At 42.4% G+C, this 16944-nt stretch overlaps 1 protein-coding gene and 1 long non-coding RNA gene across 2 annotated transcripts in view; one reads left to right on the top strand and one right to left on the bottom strand.

Moving 5' to 3' along the window:
• HEATR3 (HEAT repeat containing 3) overlaps positions 1–15325 on the bottom strand; it is a 39828-nt gene extending 24503 nt beyond the window's left edge. The window contains exons 1-7 of the mRNA XM_038531086.1: positions 15030–15325; positions 14739–14911; positions 12976–13063; positions 10401–10513; positions 8309–8418; positions 5129–5269; positions 2838–3115 (exon numbers count right to left, since the gene is read on the bottom strand). Coding sequence (XP_038387014.1) covers positions 2838–3115; positions 5129–5269; positions 8309–8418; positions 10401–10513; positions 12976–13063; positions 14739–14911; positions 15030–15167 — 1041 coding nt within the window. The 5' untranslated portion in view covers positions 15168–15325. The remainder of the gene's footprint in view (positions 1–2837; positions 3116–5128; positions 5270–8308; positions 8419–10400; positions 10514–12975; positions 13064–14738; positions 14912–15029) is intronic.
• LOC111092911 lies at positions 383–3815 on the top strand. Its single transcript, XR_005355817.1, has 2 exons — positions 383–521; positions 1340–3815. It is a non-coding gene; the product is annotated as an uncharacterized LOC111092911 (long non-coding RNA).
• Positions 15326–16944: the final 1619 nt, after the last annotated feature.

Raw genomic sequence — 16944 nt, forward strand, 5'->3', positions numbered from 1 at the left:
ATTGAGCCCTGCCTGCATTGGGCTCCCTGCTTAGCTGGGAGTCTGCTTCTCCCTCTTCCTCTGCCATTCCACCTGCCTGTGCTCTCCCCTTTCTTAAAAAAAAAAAAAAAAAAAAAAAGATGTAGCTTAGGAATCCCTGAATTTTTTTTTTAATGCTGGAAAGAACATATATAAAAATTATTCCTATCTGCTTTGTGTATGATATTCAAGAAAACATTTACTAGAGTTGACTCAAAGCTAAATAAAGACAAGCTCTTGTGGAGTTCTCATCCTCTTGAGATATATGAAAACCTGGCTCAGAAGAACCCTGAAATTAAGTTCTACTTCTTTAAAGAACTCTCCTGCTCAGAACTGTTCTGCTTCTTATTGTCATCAAACAATCATAAAGAACCAATCTCGATGAAATATTATGACATCTGAGATTTGCTTCAAACTATTCAGCACTGAGAGGGGAGAGGAGGAGGGGAAAGAGACAAAATAAAACAGACTATGATTTGATCACTGATAACTGTGGAAGCTGGGTGAGTGACTCCTCTTCTGCATATGTTAAAATAACAACCTGGATTGGTTCTTTCTTTTACATATTTGTGATTATACCTTCTTAAGTAATGCAATTAAAGGTTTTGATTCCAAAGGCCTCCTGCACCAGCCCTTGGGCAGTGGGAAAGACCAGAGCCTTCCATTACATTTGTATTCTGGGCACATACCAGCATGATGTCCAGCACCCTACTGGCACTTAAACATTGGCTGACTGACCCGCATGTTAATCAATCCGATCTACTCAGCTATGCTAACAGACTTTAAAAAGCAAGCTTTTGTTATGAGAAAATGCTGCATTTTATAAGCACCAATGTTCTATTTTTAAATAATATGAAGGAAAGTAAATGCTTGAACGGTTAATGATCAGTACTTTTTGCCCATGCCACCTCATCTTGCAGTCCTCACCTTCTCCCTGGAAAGCAAGGCTGAAGAGGGGGCGGAAATCAAAAGTGCCACTCTCCCCCTCCCCACAAGGGATTTCAGATACTTCAGAGTTCCCGAACAGCCCAACTGCGCTCTCCAGTTCCACCGATGGGAAATCGGCACAAACACTGTACACATCAATTAATTGGGACAATCCGTGCCATGCCACCGCCACAGGGCCTCCAAGCCCTAATCCGTCACATCCTGCCTTTCCCTGGGGGGGAAACCACGTCTGTCCCAGATCTGTAACTTACCCTTCCCGTAACAACTGCAGAGAAAATATTGCTAGGGTTCTTCAGAAATACCCCTTTGGGAGGATAAGGCTCACAGCTCTGCCTTTGCCTACCTTGTCTTACTGATTTTCAATTCTACTCAGACTACAGAACAAGGACTAAATTTGGAGTTCAAACATGCCTGCCCACACCAAAAGGGGTGCTACAATTCTGAAGCAACTTTGACTTGCAAGCAACTCAAGGATGAGGCAGCCTCTTCATCTTTACATGCACCCGCCAGACTCAACATGATGCTATGCACCTAAGGGCTATCTATCCACGGAGGCTTGGAAAACACTTCTAACTACAACATTTTGATTTCATTAAAATACCACCAATTCATGCTTTACAAGACTTTGTGAATCCAGGAAAGAAGGACACCGTTATGTCTATTTTCAGGTATATTCCATTTAAAGAATTCTTATATTGGGCATAAACTTGTCAAAACTCTGACCGAAGACAGCTGTCAGGTTCAGTTCACCATATGTGGGTCTGGAGAGAACCTGGAACCGCAGAAGGCCTGAGAGGAAAGGACCAGTACTCCTCCAAGTCAGACTCCGTCATCTCTCTTCCAAAAGATGTCAACAACCTAACCCATCTCTCTGCCACTAGACCACCTAATGACAGTAACCTGCTTTCACCACACTGTTCCTATACCATCCTTCAAGGCAGCTAGTTGTTCTGTCCACAAAGCCTTCTCAGACAATCTTTCCTTCTCCTCTCCCATCAGGGCTATCCAGCCAGCGTGCCTCTCTATGCAAACCACTCCCTCAGAAATCTGTGCACAGCCCTACCCTGCTCTTAGCAAAAGCATTGTAACATGTCCTAATTATGTGTCTGTCCTCCTAAGACAGATAAGGTCCCTGAAGACAAGAAAAATGTCTTAATCATCTTCTCGTGTCAGCATTCAGCACAGTGCCTGGCACACAGCAGAAACACAGAAAATGTGCATCTGAATGAATAGAGCCAAGTCGCTGTCCTCCTGTCTTCCCAACTGCTTGCGCTCCTCCTTGGGGGGAACATTTTCCCAAAGTATGGCTCCATCTCTGCTGACCTGCTCTGCTAAAATGTTCCCTTCCCTGCACCTGAGCTTGCTCTTTTACACCAACACGAGTGTGTCAGTGACCCCTAAAACCACCAATTCTCACAAGCACCCAACCTTCTCTGCTCAGCAGCAGTGGGCTAATGAGGGCTGAGCTTGCTATTTTGATAAGGATAAACATTAACATAAAAGAGACAAGAATGCAAAATAAAAACTCCTTCAGTATGAAGACAATCTGGTGGAGAGTGTGTAAATGAAGAGGGGGAGACATAGGAGTTAGGAAGATGACTGAATGGTTCTCAAGTGTCACAAAAGTAGTGGTCTCTCCCCTCTTGGAAATCTTCCGTGGAAAAGTCTCATTTTAGACAAGAGATGTTTGCTCCCCCTTTGGGAATAGATTTCTAACATTGCAAAGAGAGCCAATGGGGAAACATGATGGATTGTTACTGAAATTCACTTTATAATTAACTGTACTGTGACAGTGTTGTACAAAGCTTAGGATACTTATTGGAAGAAAATAGCTATATTAATCAAGGCTTGCAAGCATCAATCTGACTTACTGGAAGCAAATCTGAAATGAAGGTTTTCCTTCTGACTTTTCTTTTGTGCGGAATCTCTTCCATTTCATCATCTTCCATCAAAGCGTCATGGTTGGCGCTCCCTAGTATGTCCTCTGTCTCTGCAGCGGCTTCTAACCTCTGCTTTTCGGCCTCCTGCATTCGGATTACTATCTCACCAGCATCCAGGTCCAGAACTTCAGACAAGATCTTCAGTATGGCATTTATGATTTCTGCCTGACTCTTGGATGGAATAATGTCCTTTAGGTTCCAAATTGTGCCTGAGGGGAAAATGCACATAAGCACAAAGGACTTGCCTGTGAAAGCTTGTATTAAATACAGTTTCTGCAAGATTGGTTCTTTTAAGCTCAGGTGTAATTTCAAAAAAAGAAATCCCAAACCCTCTGCCTGTGTTCAGTTTTTATTAAATGTCAAAAAGAAAGAAAGAAAGGAAGAAATAAAGAAAAAGAGAAAGAAAGCAAGCTTTGCACAGAGGCAGCTCCCTTTATTACAGTCCTGCATAATCATCTCTCTTCCTTGACACACAATGCCTCTCGTACACACCGCACAGCAACAGACAGAGAGAATACTGATCAACTTTCACATGAAATGACAAATGAAGTTGCCTCATTCTTTCATTTTAACCTGAGCTGCCCTCTAGGCAGTTTCTTATATTCCAAGAGAGGAATGAAATGCACTAAATTTCCAAGGTCTCATGGACAAACCAAAGAGTAGGTTCTTGGTTTTTTGCTAATTTATCAAAAGAGAATAGAAGCTACTATTAAGTAAACAGACAGATGAAAACAACAACAAAAAAGCCACTGTAAAATAAAAATATATCCTGGATATGAACTCAAAAGAATTGAAAGCAGGGACTTAAACAGATATGTGTACACCCATAATCACAGCAGCATTACTCAATAGCCACTGACCCAAGTTCCCATCTGCTAATGAATGGTTAAATAAAATGTGACACATACATATAGGGGAATATTATTCAGCCCTTAAAAAGGAAGGAAATTCTGACACACCCTACAACATGGATGGACAACTCTGAGGACATTATACTAAATGAATTAGAGTTGGTAGAGCATACAACTCCTGATCTTGAGGTTGTGAGTTTGAGTCCCACGTTGGGTGTAGAGCTTACTTAAAAACAAAAGTTTAAAAATAATAAAACAACTGAAATTAGCCAGTTACAAAAAGAAAAACACTATATAATTCTACTCATATGAAGCACCTAAAATAGTCAAATTCATAGAGACAGAAAGTAGGGGTGTGAGGAGGGGAAATGGAGAATTATTCAACGTGTGCAGAGTTCCACTTCTGCAAGATGAAGAGTCCTGGAGATTGGTTGCACAACAACATGAATGTACTTAACATTACTGTATGCTCAAAAATGGTCAAGATGGTAAAGTCTATGGTACATGTATTTCATGTATTTCACTACTTTAAAAATCAACAGCACTCAAAACCTTACCTCTGCAAGGGCAAGAGGAAGATATATACAGAAAAAATATAAATTACCCACTACTCAACAGATCACCAGGTTATTTCTTATCTTTACATCTAGGAGATATAAATCCCAAGGAGAGTGGGATGCCTGGGTGGCTCGGCAATTGAGCATCTGCCTTCAGTTCAGGGTGTGATCCTGGAGTTCCGGGATCAAGTCCCACATCGGGCTCCCTGCATGGAGCCTGCTTCTCCTTCTATGTCTCTGCCTCTCTCTCTGGGTGTCTCACATGAATAAATAAATAAAACCTTAAAAAAAAAAAGTGAGTGGTCATGTCTTAGATGCCCAGAGTCCATTTCTGAACTCACTGGTTCAGAAGCAAGAGAGGATCTTGAGAATAGCACTTCTTTATCTGTTGACAGTAACTTGTTAAATTGAAGAGAAACCTAGAAGGCTCCACAACTATGCATAACCTCTTTTTTTTTTTAAGATTTTATTTATTTATTCATGAGAGACACACACAGAGAGAGAGAGAAAGAGGCAGAGACGCAGGCAGAGGGAGAAGCAGGCTCCATGCAGGGAGCCTGATGCAGGATTCGATACCAGGTCTCCAGGATCAGGCCCTGGGCTGAAGGCAGTGCTAAACCGCTGAGCCATCAGGGCTGCCCTGCATAACCTCTTGAATTAAGGATCTCCACATAAATATTACAACTTTCAGTACAGATATAAGCACAGAAGGTCCTGATGTGGTGAAAATGAATGAATGATTGAATTTTGGAATCCATCTCTACCCATTACAAATTACTAAAAAAGCACACTATGGCCTATAGCTAAATTTTACCTGCCACTAATGTCTTTAATAGAATGTAGTCCATGGAAGTGACAGGAGAAAGCATTGCTGATTCCAGTACATGCAATGCTGGGGCACTGAAAGATTTCAGCAGCTCTGGGTTATCTTCAGTCACTGTCTGCAAACAATATGCTATAAAGATAAAAATTAAGACACAAATGAATTCTGCTAGGATAATTTACAACAATTTAACTCATCAGAAAACATTTGCAACTTTTTAAAAATTTTGTATTCAAATTCAATTTAGTTAAAATATACTGTATTATTAGTTTCAGTGGTAGAATTTAGTGATTCATCAGCTGCATATAGTATTCAACCCAGGCAGGGCTCATTCCACCACGTACCCTCCTTAATGCCCATCACCCAATTACCTCATCCTCCACACCCACTGTCCCTCCAGCAACTCTCAGTTTGTTCCCTACAGTAAATAGTCTTTAATGGTTTGCCTCCCTCTCTGTTTTTATCTTATTTTTTCTTTCCCTTCCTCTATGCTCATCTGTTTTGTTTCTTAAATTCCACTTATGAATAAGATCATATAGTACCTGTCTTTCTCTGACTGACTTATTTCACTTAGCATGATACCCTCTAGTTCCAACTAAACATTTGTATGTTTATAACTTCTTCAGACACAGGTGGCTTTTGTAAAATAGGTATGTTTTACTTAAAGGACGGTACATGCAAATGTGGCTCCTCAGACTATCAGTGTAATGAAAGATTTTTTCTTTTCTTTTTAATTTCTAATTCTTTACAGAATTATTCTTTTACAAAATACAACTTAAAAGGCTCTTAGATGTTGTGACAATGTGGAATTACTAATGAACATTTATAAAGGTTTCTCCTCAATTTCTGTATGTATCAGGGACTAGTAACAAAGAGTCTGGGGGCCAAAGGCCAGCACAGGGACAACACTTAGCAGGCTTGGGTACATTCTGGCTTCCTTTAAATTCAGTATGATCTTAAAAGTTAGGGCTATTTCTGGTGAAGCAGTATTCCTTTAAGAAAAAAAAGTATTTTACATAAAACTATGAGTAAATGAAGAGATGGCTATGATCTCTTCAGTGCTTAGCTCCTTCCTTGCATTAAAACAAGACCATGGATTACACTTTGCAGATCAGAAATAACTAACTGAAAGTATCAAAACAACTGGTATTGCCTTACAACTTTGACAGAAAAATCTCTAAAACACAAGAGGAACCAAGCCCAAATGTGTTTTTCTTAGTGTATTCCAAACAAATCCATTTCTTTCCAGTCTCAAAATTTCACAGCTGATCCATGCCCACCCAAATTAGTCAAAATACATGCTACTGCTGTGATCTAGTTTAGTTCCCCAAATGCATTTGTATACAAATCCACATACACGCATATATCCAAATGTAATTTTTTTCATTAAGAGACTGATTAAATTCACTTTAGCAAAAAGCCAAGAGAAACTATGGTTGCTACCATAAAGACAAGACCTAAGAAAGCCATGTTAATATATACAACAGAATCTCAGAAGTTCACTTTACTGTATGTAAACCTTGATTTTCAACCCAAAGTAATTTGACACTTGTTTAAAAACTCATGAATCAAAAAAAAATAAAATAAAAATAAAAAAATAAAAAATAAAAACTCATGAATCTAGCAAAATGCAGAAAGAAAACATTATACAATGCAAAATTACTTTAATCCTTTTTTTTATTAGAGAAAAATAAATTTTAAATAAATCTACAAGACTAAAGATACAAAAACAGAAGTGAGGTTTTTCTTTTAAAAGCTATTAACTGGGATGCCTGCATGGCTCAGCAGTTGAGCATCTGCCTTTGGCTCAGGGCTTGATCCCAGAGTCTCGGGATCAGAGTGCCACATCCAGCTTCCTGCATGGAGCCTGCTTCTCCCTCTACCTATGTCTCTGCCTCTCTCTGTCTTTCATGAATGAATAAATAAAATCTTTAAATAAAAAATAAAAGCTATTAACTAACTTTTGTGAATGTCCTTAATTGTAAAGAAAAACCGTCTTCTGAGATTAAAAGCCACCTACCAATTTCCTAGTTCAACTGTTTTTAAAATCCACATTTATTCATAAATCGCCCTTTTGCCAAAGATTTCATTTTGAGAAACTGATTTTTCAATTTTTCTCAGTAGTATTCATTCCACTGTTTTTTTCTCCTGTTCCCTTAAAAGTATATATTAGAGTCAAGAGAAGCATCAGTAAAGGGAATACACTTAGTCCATGCCAGGAGAAATGCATAATTAAATAAAAGGACAGCTGGATGCCTGGCCATTATAATGGGAAGAAAAGAAATGTTTTTCATCAATGATTTCTCCACTCTCCCCAGAGTTCTGCTGAGCCACCCAGCCTCCAGTCTGTCTCTCCAAATGGACAAGGGTTCCCCACTATGGCTCCCTATGCTCCATACCACACAGAGAAAACGTGAGGGAGTCAAGGCAGCTGAAGCTGCCAGACTCTACTTCCCCTCTCCCATAGAAGGGAAGCAGGCCTATGTGAAATTTCAATCACTTATGTTCCTCTCAAAAAAAAAAAAAAAAAAAAAAAAAAAAGCACAGGTTATCCGTTTTCTGCTGGGAGTATGAGACAGTGGTACAAGACATTTAAATAGGGATCCCTGGGTGGCACAGCGGTTTGGCGCCTGCCTTTGGCCCAGGGCGCGATCCTGGAGACCCGGGATCGAATCCCACGTCGGGCTCCCGGTGCATGGAGCCTGCTCCTCCCTCTGCCTGTGTCTCTGCCTCTCTCTCTCTCTCTGTGTGACTATCATAAATAAATAAAAATTAAAAAAAAAAAAAAAACAAAAACAAAACAAGACATTTAAATAAGTCTAGATTCCAATTAACTTTGGCTCAGAGGCCAGGTAGTTGTGGGTTACTGTTTCTCAGTAAATGGGAGATGAATGCTTCAAGAATTAATAAAGCCTTCTAAGGATGGTAATATACTAGAAACCGCACCTGCTCACATAATTACCTTCCTCCCTTTCAGAGTGAAGAGCAGGAAAATTATGTAAGTATTAATCACAGATTTTAAAAGATTCAGAACAAACAGAACTCAGTTACACATTTACATATAATGAGGGGAAAAAAATCACTTCTGTAGAATAAACATGCTGTGTTGGAATAAAAATTTTTGAATAAGGCCACACATACTTAATAAATCATCACTTTTTCTTCACTTACCTACTGAAATAGCCAGGTCAACATTGGTGGAAAACCTACTTAAATACTTTAATACAATCTCCAAACACCCTTCTTTGTTGAATATAGATACTGCTCTACTACTGCATTCACTAAATTGAAGGGGGAAAAAAAAGTTTTACTATTCACATTTGAACATTAAGAAATCAACCATAGAAATTCATGAAAAGATAAATTAGGCTTTATAAAAGAACCCAAGAATTGGAGTCAAACACCCGCCATTTTTATAGATGAAGAAACCGATGCCCACTCAAATTCAATACACATAAACAAAACTGGCTTTCTGTATTTTTATTTCTATCACAGAACATTTTAGCCAATCCCTTACCTGCAATGTCAGTTTCCTTTACGAGGCTGGAGCCAGGAGAGATCTTAGAAATCATTTACTTCTATTCCTCACCCTATACATAAGGACATCCAGGCCCCAAAAGGTGAAGTGATCTATCCAAAGATCACACATTTTGTTAGTGGTGGTTCCTAAAGTCTAGCCTACTGTTCCTTCTACCACGTAACAGTAAGTTAAAGCGAGGATAAAAGACCTCTATACTTATCATACAAAAGGCACAAATTTAAAAGAAAATAAAACTAATTTTATACATTCCTTCTAGACTGCTATTATAATTTCAGTAAGCATGACCTGCAGTCTGCAAAAGAGAAATTACTCTAATACATTTGAAATTACACTGTCTTTTAACAAAAAAGTTAGAATTAATGTTAAGAATGTTATTAATATAAAAAAAGAATGTTATTAATAAACATACATACCAAATATAGGGTAAAAAGAGCTGATTTTAATAATCTGATCCATGTTTCCAGAGGAGAGTATTTCTCATAATCACATTTACATGATACACTAAAAGAGCTGACCAGATTATTAAACAGAATTGACTAAATTATAAAATTCAATTCTTTTATCTAAAGTATTTTCTGCCAGTCTGTCTACCTATTTGATTACTACAACACTATGAGCCTACCCTCAAGATGCCCACAGGAAATTCAGGTATAGTCAGGAAGATAAGGCATTCATGCGTTAAGGTACCTGCAGATATATTCATGTGCATGATATATACAATTTAAAATATGAAGTATAAAACAAAAATGTGAAGAGCTAGGACAACTGGAAATGATATAGACAGGGCTCATAGGCATTCAGGAAAGTGAGTATGGAGAGTACTTTTACAGGCTCTTTTCAAAAAAATTTTTTTGACTTTTTTAAATTTCTAAGTCCAACAATTAAATAAGTTAAAGTCATCTGGTGCACAGAAAAATGTGCCCACCGGTTCGCTCAAATGTCACCTTCTCAAATCTGATCTCTCCACTTCTTCTAATGGAATGCATGCACTAGTTTGAAATGATACCACAGCCAAGTTCAGACGGCTATGTGGGCAGTTTTTCAGGATCCAACTTAGTCCTGCATTCTAAGATATACCTGTGTTTTTAGGTCAGAAGTTATCATCACTGCTGACTGGAAAATAAGGAAATTGGTAGAATCCTGCTAGAAAAGTAGGACATAAAATTGAGTAGAAACAAGTAAATCCAGATACTGTTGCTAGCATTTCCATTCCTAACAGCAAGCCCACTCAGCCCACCACCGCCACCATCATCAAGAGCACGGCCTCCTTCCTACAGGGGCCAAGGGAGCTCTTCCTAGGCATCTACTTCCCTGTCAAACAGTCAATGCCAGGGTAGAGGAGTAAAGCACCAGCCAAGGGCTGTGGCCCCCGTCTCATTCATCTCATAGGCCAAAGCAGCTACCACTCAAAGGCCTGACCAGCTTTAAGACAGTGACTGCTTAAGGTTATGCAGGTAGTGGGGAAGAGCCGGGGTGCAGCAGGTGATAATGACCACAATTCCTCTTATTTCTGTCAGCAGCAATGATTGGAGAGAAGAGTTCTAAAGCAAAGAAAGATGTAATGATGCGCTTAGGAGGGAGGGGTGATCTTAGGTCACTTGAGACTACCTCCTACCAAGCATTAACATCAGGGTACGGGGGCCCACCAAGGAGAACAGAGGCTGCAGTTTAACAGAAAAAGCAGTAACCTGAGTGGTGCTGTAGCAAGAGGCTATTTCTTACCATATATTCCACAGCACGTTCATGGCCTCATTGGCTATGTTCTCAATAGAATTTCTGTTCTGATCTTTTTTTTCCTGTGGAGACATCTCATTTGAATCCAGGCCAGCACTACACTGTAACCAAATATCATGATTAGCACCCTAGTTCAAAAGAATAATTAAACAAAAAGGCTAATGATAGTGAAGAATCACAAAAACTAAACATCAGCAATTATAGTGGTTAACGAGCTCATCAAATTCTCATAAGCAGTACACTTCCCACAATCCTGCTCTTTTCTGGCAAGAAATACAGCTGAAGTTCACAAGTCACTATACAAACTGGATACAAACCATTTAACATTTTTAAATTTAAAATTTATATAATGTATTTCATCTAATGCAATAAAGATAATAAATCAGACACAGAAAGGGGACATGCACTACTGTCTCTACAGTGCCTTCTATGCGGAAAACACTACTCTAAGCACTTTAAGTAATTTAATCCTGACAACACACCTGTGAAGCAGATGAACTATTATTCCCAATCGTCCACTACAAATAGGAAACTGAGGTACAGACAGATTGCTAAAGCAGTAGCTTAGCAAACTCAAAGCTGGGATTCTGATCCAGGGATTCTGGCTCCAAAGTTGGTGCCTGGTACCACTGCGGTACTGGCCCTCGACCATAAGCCACAGTCCCCACTAAAGTAGGGCTTCTCAATCTCAGCACTGCTGACACTTCGGACTAGACGATTCTTTGTTGTGGGGGTTGACATGTGCATTGTAGGATGTATAGCAGCATCCTTGGATCCTTGGCCCCTACCCACCTCATGCCAGTACCAACACCTACCCTCAGATCAAAAATGTCTCCAGACATTATCAAATGTCCCCTGTGGGGCAAATCACCACCAGTTCAGAACCAATGCTCTAAACAGAATAAGATTGATGCCTTTCACCAAAAGTGGATATTCTTTATGAAGATTTAAGTAAAAAAAAAAAAAATTTTTTTTTTTTTTTGTTTTTTAATTTTTTTTTTAAAGATTTTATTTATGGGACACCTGGGTGGCTCAGCAGTTGAGTGTCTGCCTTCAGCTCAGGGTGTGATCCTGGGGTTGAGTCCCACATCGGGCTCCCTGCATTGAGCCTGTTTCTCTCTCTGCCTATGTTTCTGCCTCTCTCTCTCTGTGTCTCTCATGAATAAATAAAATCCTTAAAAAAAAAAAAAAAAGAATCGGACACTTAACCGACTGAGCTACCCAAGTGCCCCAAGTAGAACTTAATCCCTAAACTACATCATGCAATAAGGTTGGGATGATACTAAATTTTAAAATTTAATGTAATCTCCATGGCAAATTATGCCTCAGGTTTCTCATCTGTAAAACAGGAATACCACCTTTCAAATAGGACTGCTGCAAGGATTGAATACTAGGGCAGCCCTGGTGGCACAGCGGTTTAGCGCCACCTGCAGCCTAGGGCGTGATCCTGGAGACCCTGGATTGAGTCCCACATCGGGCTCCCTGCATGGTGCCTGCTTCTCCCTCTGCCTGTGTCTCTGCCTCTCTCTCTCTCTGTGTCTCTATGAATAAATAAATTTAAAAATCTTAAAAAAAAAGAATTGTTATTAAAAAAAAGGATTGAATAATACATAAAACACCATCTGACACAAAAATAAGCAATCCATAAAGACTAATTATTTTAATTTATAAAATTTAAGGTCTAGGGACGGCCTGGGTGGCTCAGAGGTTTAAGTGTCTATCTTTGGCTCAGGGCGTGATCCTGGAGTCCCGGGATCGGGATCAAGTCCCGCATCCGGCTCTCTGCATGGAGCCTGCTTCTCCCTCTGCCTGTGTCTCTGCATCTGTCTCTGTGTGTCTCTCATGAATAGATAAAAATCTTTTAAAAAATAAATAAATAAAATTTAAGGTCTAAAGGAATTAGTCTATAGTATTAGGACGGTCTTTTCCAATTAGCATATAAATATAGGAAAAACAAAATAAGAGATTGATATTAATGATGAGAAATCAGTGTTTCTAGGAAAAGAAATCAAATTCCCATAGAATGTTTGGAGGAAGACAAAATAACTAATACCAAAGCCCTAAAAAATAAAATAAAAATAAAATAAAATAAAAAACTTTAAGTGTGGGGGTGCCTGGGTGGCTCAGTTAAGCATCTGCCTTCAGCTTAGGCCACGTTTCCAGATTCCTGGGATTGAGCCCCACCTTGGCTCCTTGCTCAGTGGGGAGCCTGCTTCTCCCTCTCCCTCAGTAGCTCCCTCTGCTTGTGCGCTGTCAAATAAATATATAAAATCTTTTTAAAGAAATCTAAGGGGATCCCTGGGTGGCGCAGCGGTTTGGCGCCTGCCTTTGGCCCAGGGCGCGATCCTGGAGACCCGGGATCGAATCCCACATCAGGCTCCCGGTGCATGGAGCCTGCTTCTCCCTCTGCCTGTGTCTCTGCCTCTCTCTCTCTCTCTGTGACTATCATAAATAAATAAAAAAAAAAAAATTAAAAATATTAAAAAAAAAAAAAGAAATCTAAGTGTGTATACAAAAAGCTACAGTTAAAAACTACCATGAAGATGCTCTAAAAACCACATACCTCTTTCAGCAGTGCAACCAGAGGAGTCATGATATCCTTAGTCACCATGTCATCACAAACTTCAAAACCTCCACAAGCACTGAGATTTCTACACAAAGAATTTAAAATATGTTTTTCTCAGAGCACATGTCACAAAACACTTTAAGCTCTCAAATTAATTTCTACCTGTACTTAAGGTTTTCCAGATGAAAACTGCTTATTATTTCTGTAAGATGCTGCAGAACCAATCCACAGATTTCCATCTGTTCTGATCCTTTCTCTACATTAACAACTTAATTTTGAAGTCTGAGATAATACACAGGTATGTGGCTACAGGGGCAGTAGAGGGGAGAAGACGATTCCTAGTTAATTCAAACAAATCACATCATCTTATATGATGGGATCTTTTCTTGGGATCAAGACTTCAAGGGCAGCAAGGGTGAGGCTTAATGACAGGCCCCCAAGCAACCATGGATTAACTGAATTTTAATTGGGAAGACCCTGCTTGCTTGCCTTCTGAGTGCACAGCACTGTGCCAGGCATTGAAGATACGGAGATGAATCAGCTGTCCCCACAACCTTCCAGGAGTTCTCAGCATGTCTAAGATTCAGGGAGAGGATAGGGCTTCCTACATGCAGTTTCCTCCAGCATGTGGCTAATCCCCATCCCTCCTTTATGGTTTTCTTCCCTGAACCCCCAGTTATATCCTCTTATAGCACCCTCCATAATTATCATTGGCTGTAATTATACACTTGTGTGATTAATTTGGTTAATGCCAGTCTTCCTCAATACTGTAAGATCCACTAAGGACAGATACTGTGTCTGTCTTGCTTACAAACGCATGCCCACAGCCTAGCCCATTGCCTGGAGGACATAGTAGGTACACAAAATATACTTGCTAAATCAATGAATGAAACATAATGTAACAGAGCTGCAAGAACTGCAAATATTAACTTCTACTCTTACCCCCTCTACAGTCCATTCTCTGCACAGCCACCAGAGTAGCCTTTTCAAAAGGTAAATTAGATCAGGCCACTCCTGCTCAAAATAGGCCCTTTAGCGCTACCACCAAGTCCCTGTCCATCTCTACAACCCCATGTCCTGTGATACCCACGTCTACTCTGTGCAGCCACACTAATCTTTCTGTGCTTTCACCATGCCAAGCCCTCTGCTGCCTCACTTCTCTGCTGTGCCCGCTGTCGGGAATGCTTTCTCCCTGGATTTTCATGTCTGGCTCTGATGCATCAGGTCAAGTGTCATCTACAGATCAGAATTTAAAGTAAACTTCCCACCTCCGGCTCATCATCCTCTTGGTATTCTCCACTGCACTTCTTACTATCTACTATTACCTGTTTTACCAGTTTCCTAGTCTCCTGTCTCCTCATCAACATGGGTTCTCTGAAGGCAGGGATCTCGGCGCCCTGCTCAAACCCCCTGCACCTAGAACGCCTGCCACGTACACCGGGAGAGCTCACGGAACCTCGGGACTCTGGAGGGTTCTTGGAGAGAGCCTAAAGTAGGTGAGGCTCTGCGGGGGGGATCTGTTGGCCAGATGGCTGCTGCAGCTAAAGCAGCCAACCGGACAGATGGAATGATGGAATGCGTGTGGCCCGGGCGGCGTGGGTTGCTCTGGAGTCTGCAGCCTGAGTTCAAATCCCCGCTCTGCAAACAGGAGACCCTGGGCAGTTGTGGGCGTGCGGAGCTGCCGCAGGCAAGGGAACTGCGTGGCACCCGCCGGGCGCTGGCTGGCCCCCGCGACTCCCCCCACCCCCCGCCCCGCTCACCTCAGCGCGCCGGCCGCCGTCTCCCTCACCGCCAGGCTGGGGTCCAGCAGCAGCGGCCCCAGGCGGCGCACCGCGTCCCGCCGCGCCAAGCCCGGCCACGCCGGTCGCTGCTGTACCAGCCGGGCCAGCCCCGCGCAGGCGCACTCGCGGACCTCGGCGCTCGGATGCTGGAGCTGCAGGAGGGGAGCAAGTCAGAGGCGGCGCAGAGCGCAGGCGCGGAGGCCGCGGCAGGGGGCGCCGCGCGGCCCCGGGGCTCATCGCGAGACCCGCCCCTCGCGGCCCCCGCCTCACCTTCTCCAGCAGCTCGGCCGCGGGCCCGTCGTCCTCGTCTCCCCCGGTCCCGTTCGCCTCCGCTGCCGCTTCGGCCTGACAGTCGCCCGTAGGGGAGAACTGAGGTCGCTTGAAGCGCTTCGTCCGGCTCTTGCCCATGGCGATGTGCGTTACGGGGGGAAGATCGAGAGCGGAGGGCAACAGCAGGACGCCGCCGGACGGGGGGCAGGTCCTGCTAGCGCAGCGGTCGCGGCGCCACTGCTCAGCCGGCCCGGCCGACGGCCCGAGCCCACATGGGGACGCAGTGCGCAGGCGCGCCGCGTGTGGGCGGGGCGGAGGGGGCAGGCGCGGGGAGCGCGCAGGCGTGATGTGGATGGGCGGGGCCAGGCCTGGACGAGGGGGCGGGGCCAGGCCTGGACGAGGGGGCGGAGTCCTGGGTTTTTAACCTGGGAAGGAAAAGGCAGGAGTTTAATGGGACTCCCGCCGGCTGGTGGCATTTGCTGTTGCTGAGCCTTGCCGAACCTTTACTTCCATAATAATCAAATGCGATTGAGGATGCCTAACTTGCAAGGTTATTGTGAGGCTTAACTAATCCCGTGTAAAGCACATAAAACCAAACCTGACATATTTAATTTGTAGCTGCTCAAAATTATTAACCACGATTATTTTGCAGGCCTAGTACAGCTCCTTGTCACAGTCAAAAATCCAGCTAATGTTTTTGAATGAATGTACTTTTTTTTTTTAAGATTTGTTTACTTGGGGGATCCCTGGGTGGCGCAGCGGTTTGGCGCCTGCCTTTGGCCCAGGGCGCGATCCTGGAGACCCGGGATCGAATCCCACGTCGGGCTCCCGGGGCATGGAGCCTGCTTCTCCATATGCCTGTGTCTCTGCCTCTCTCTCTCTCTCTCTCTCTCTGTGACTATCATAAATAAATAAAAAATAAATAAATAAAAAAGATTTGTTTACTTGGGGTGGGGAGATGAGAGGGAGAGAGTCTCAAGCGGACTCTGCTCTGACCACTGGGGGCTCAGTCTCACTACCTGAGATCAGGTCCCAACCGAAACCAAGAGTGGGTGGCCTAACCCACTGCACCACCCGAGTGCCCCAGTGTACATCAATGTTTGATAAGACAGACTCCCTTAACAAGGTCATCTTCCTGCCTTGGTTTTCCTCATTTGTAAAAATGGGAACACCAATAATACATACCTAATGGAGTTGGTCTAAGGATTAAATGTGTTAGTGTGTTTAGGTATTAAGAACATTCACAGCCCCACAATAAGTATTACATAAATGGTTGAAACTTTTAACAACAAAATGATTCTTTGGGACGCCTGGGTGGCTCAGCGGTTGAGCATCTACCTTTGGCTCAGGGCATGATCCTGGAGTTCTGGAATCAAGTCCCGCATGGGGCTCCCTGCATGGAGCCCGCTTCTCCCTCTGCCTGTGTCTCTGCCTCTCTCACTCTCTCTCTCTCTGTGCCTCTCATGAGTAAACAAATGAAATCTTAAAAAAAAAAAAAAAAAAAAAAGATTCTTTGACAAATATTTACTGAGCACCATGCACAGTGCTGGGCAATGGAATAAGGCAATAACCAAGACAGATTTGGTCCCTGTCTTTAGGGGTTTACAGTTTAGAGAGAGATGTGTTAAATATATAATTATACGAATAATTAGTTATAATTGAATAATTATAGTGTAGTACAGAAAGAAGTTATTGTACAGGAAGATCTTCTGTAGTCTTTTTAAGATCATTTATTTGGGGGATCCCTGGGTGGCGCAGTGGTTTGGCACTTGCCTTTGGCCCGGGGCGCAATCCTGGAGACCCGGGATCGAGTCCCACATCCGGCTCCCGGTGCATGGAGCCTGCTTCTCCCTCTGCCTGTGTCTCTGCCTCTCTCTCTTTCTCTCTCTGTGACTATCATAAATAAATAAAAATT

Source organism: Canis lupus, chromosome 2 (assembly GCF_011100685.1).
Source record: "Canis lupus familiaris isolate Mischka breed German Shepherd chromosome 2, alternate assembly UU_Cfam_GSD_1.0, whole genome shotgun sequence".
Taxonomy (NCBI): Eukaryota; Metazoa; Chordata; class Mammalia; order Carnivora; family Canidae; genus Canis; species Canis lupus.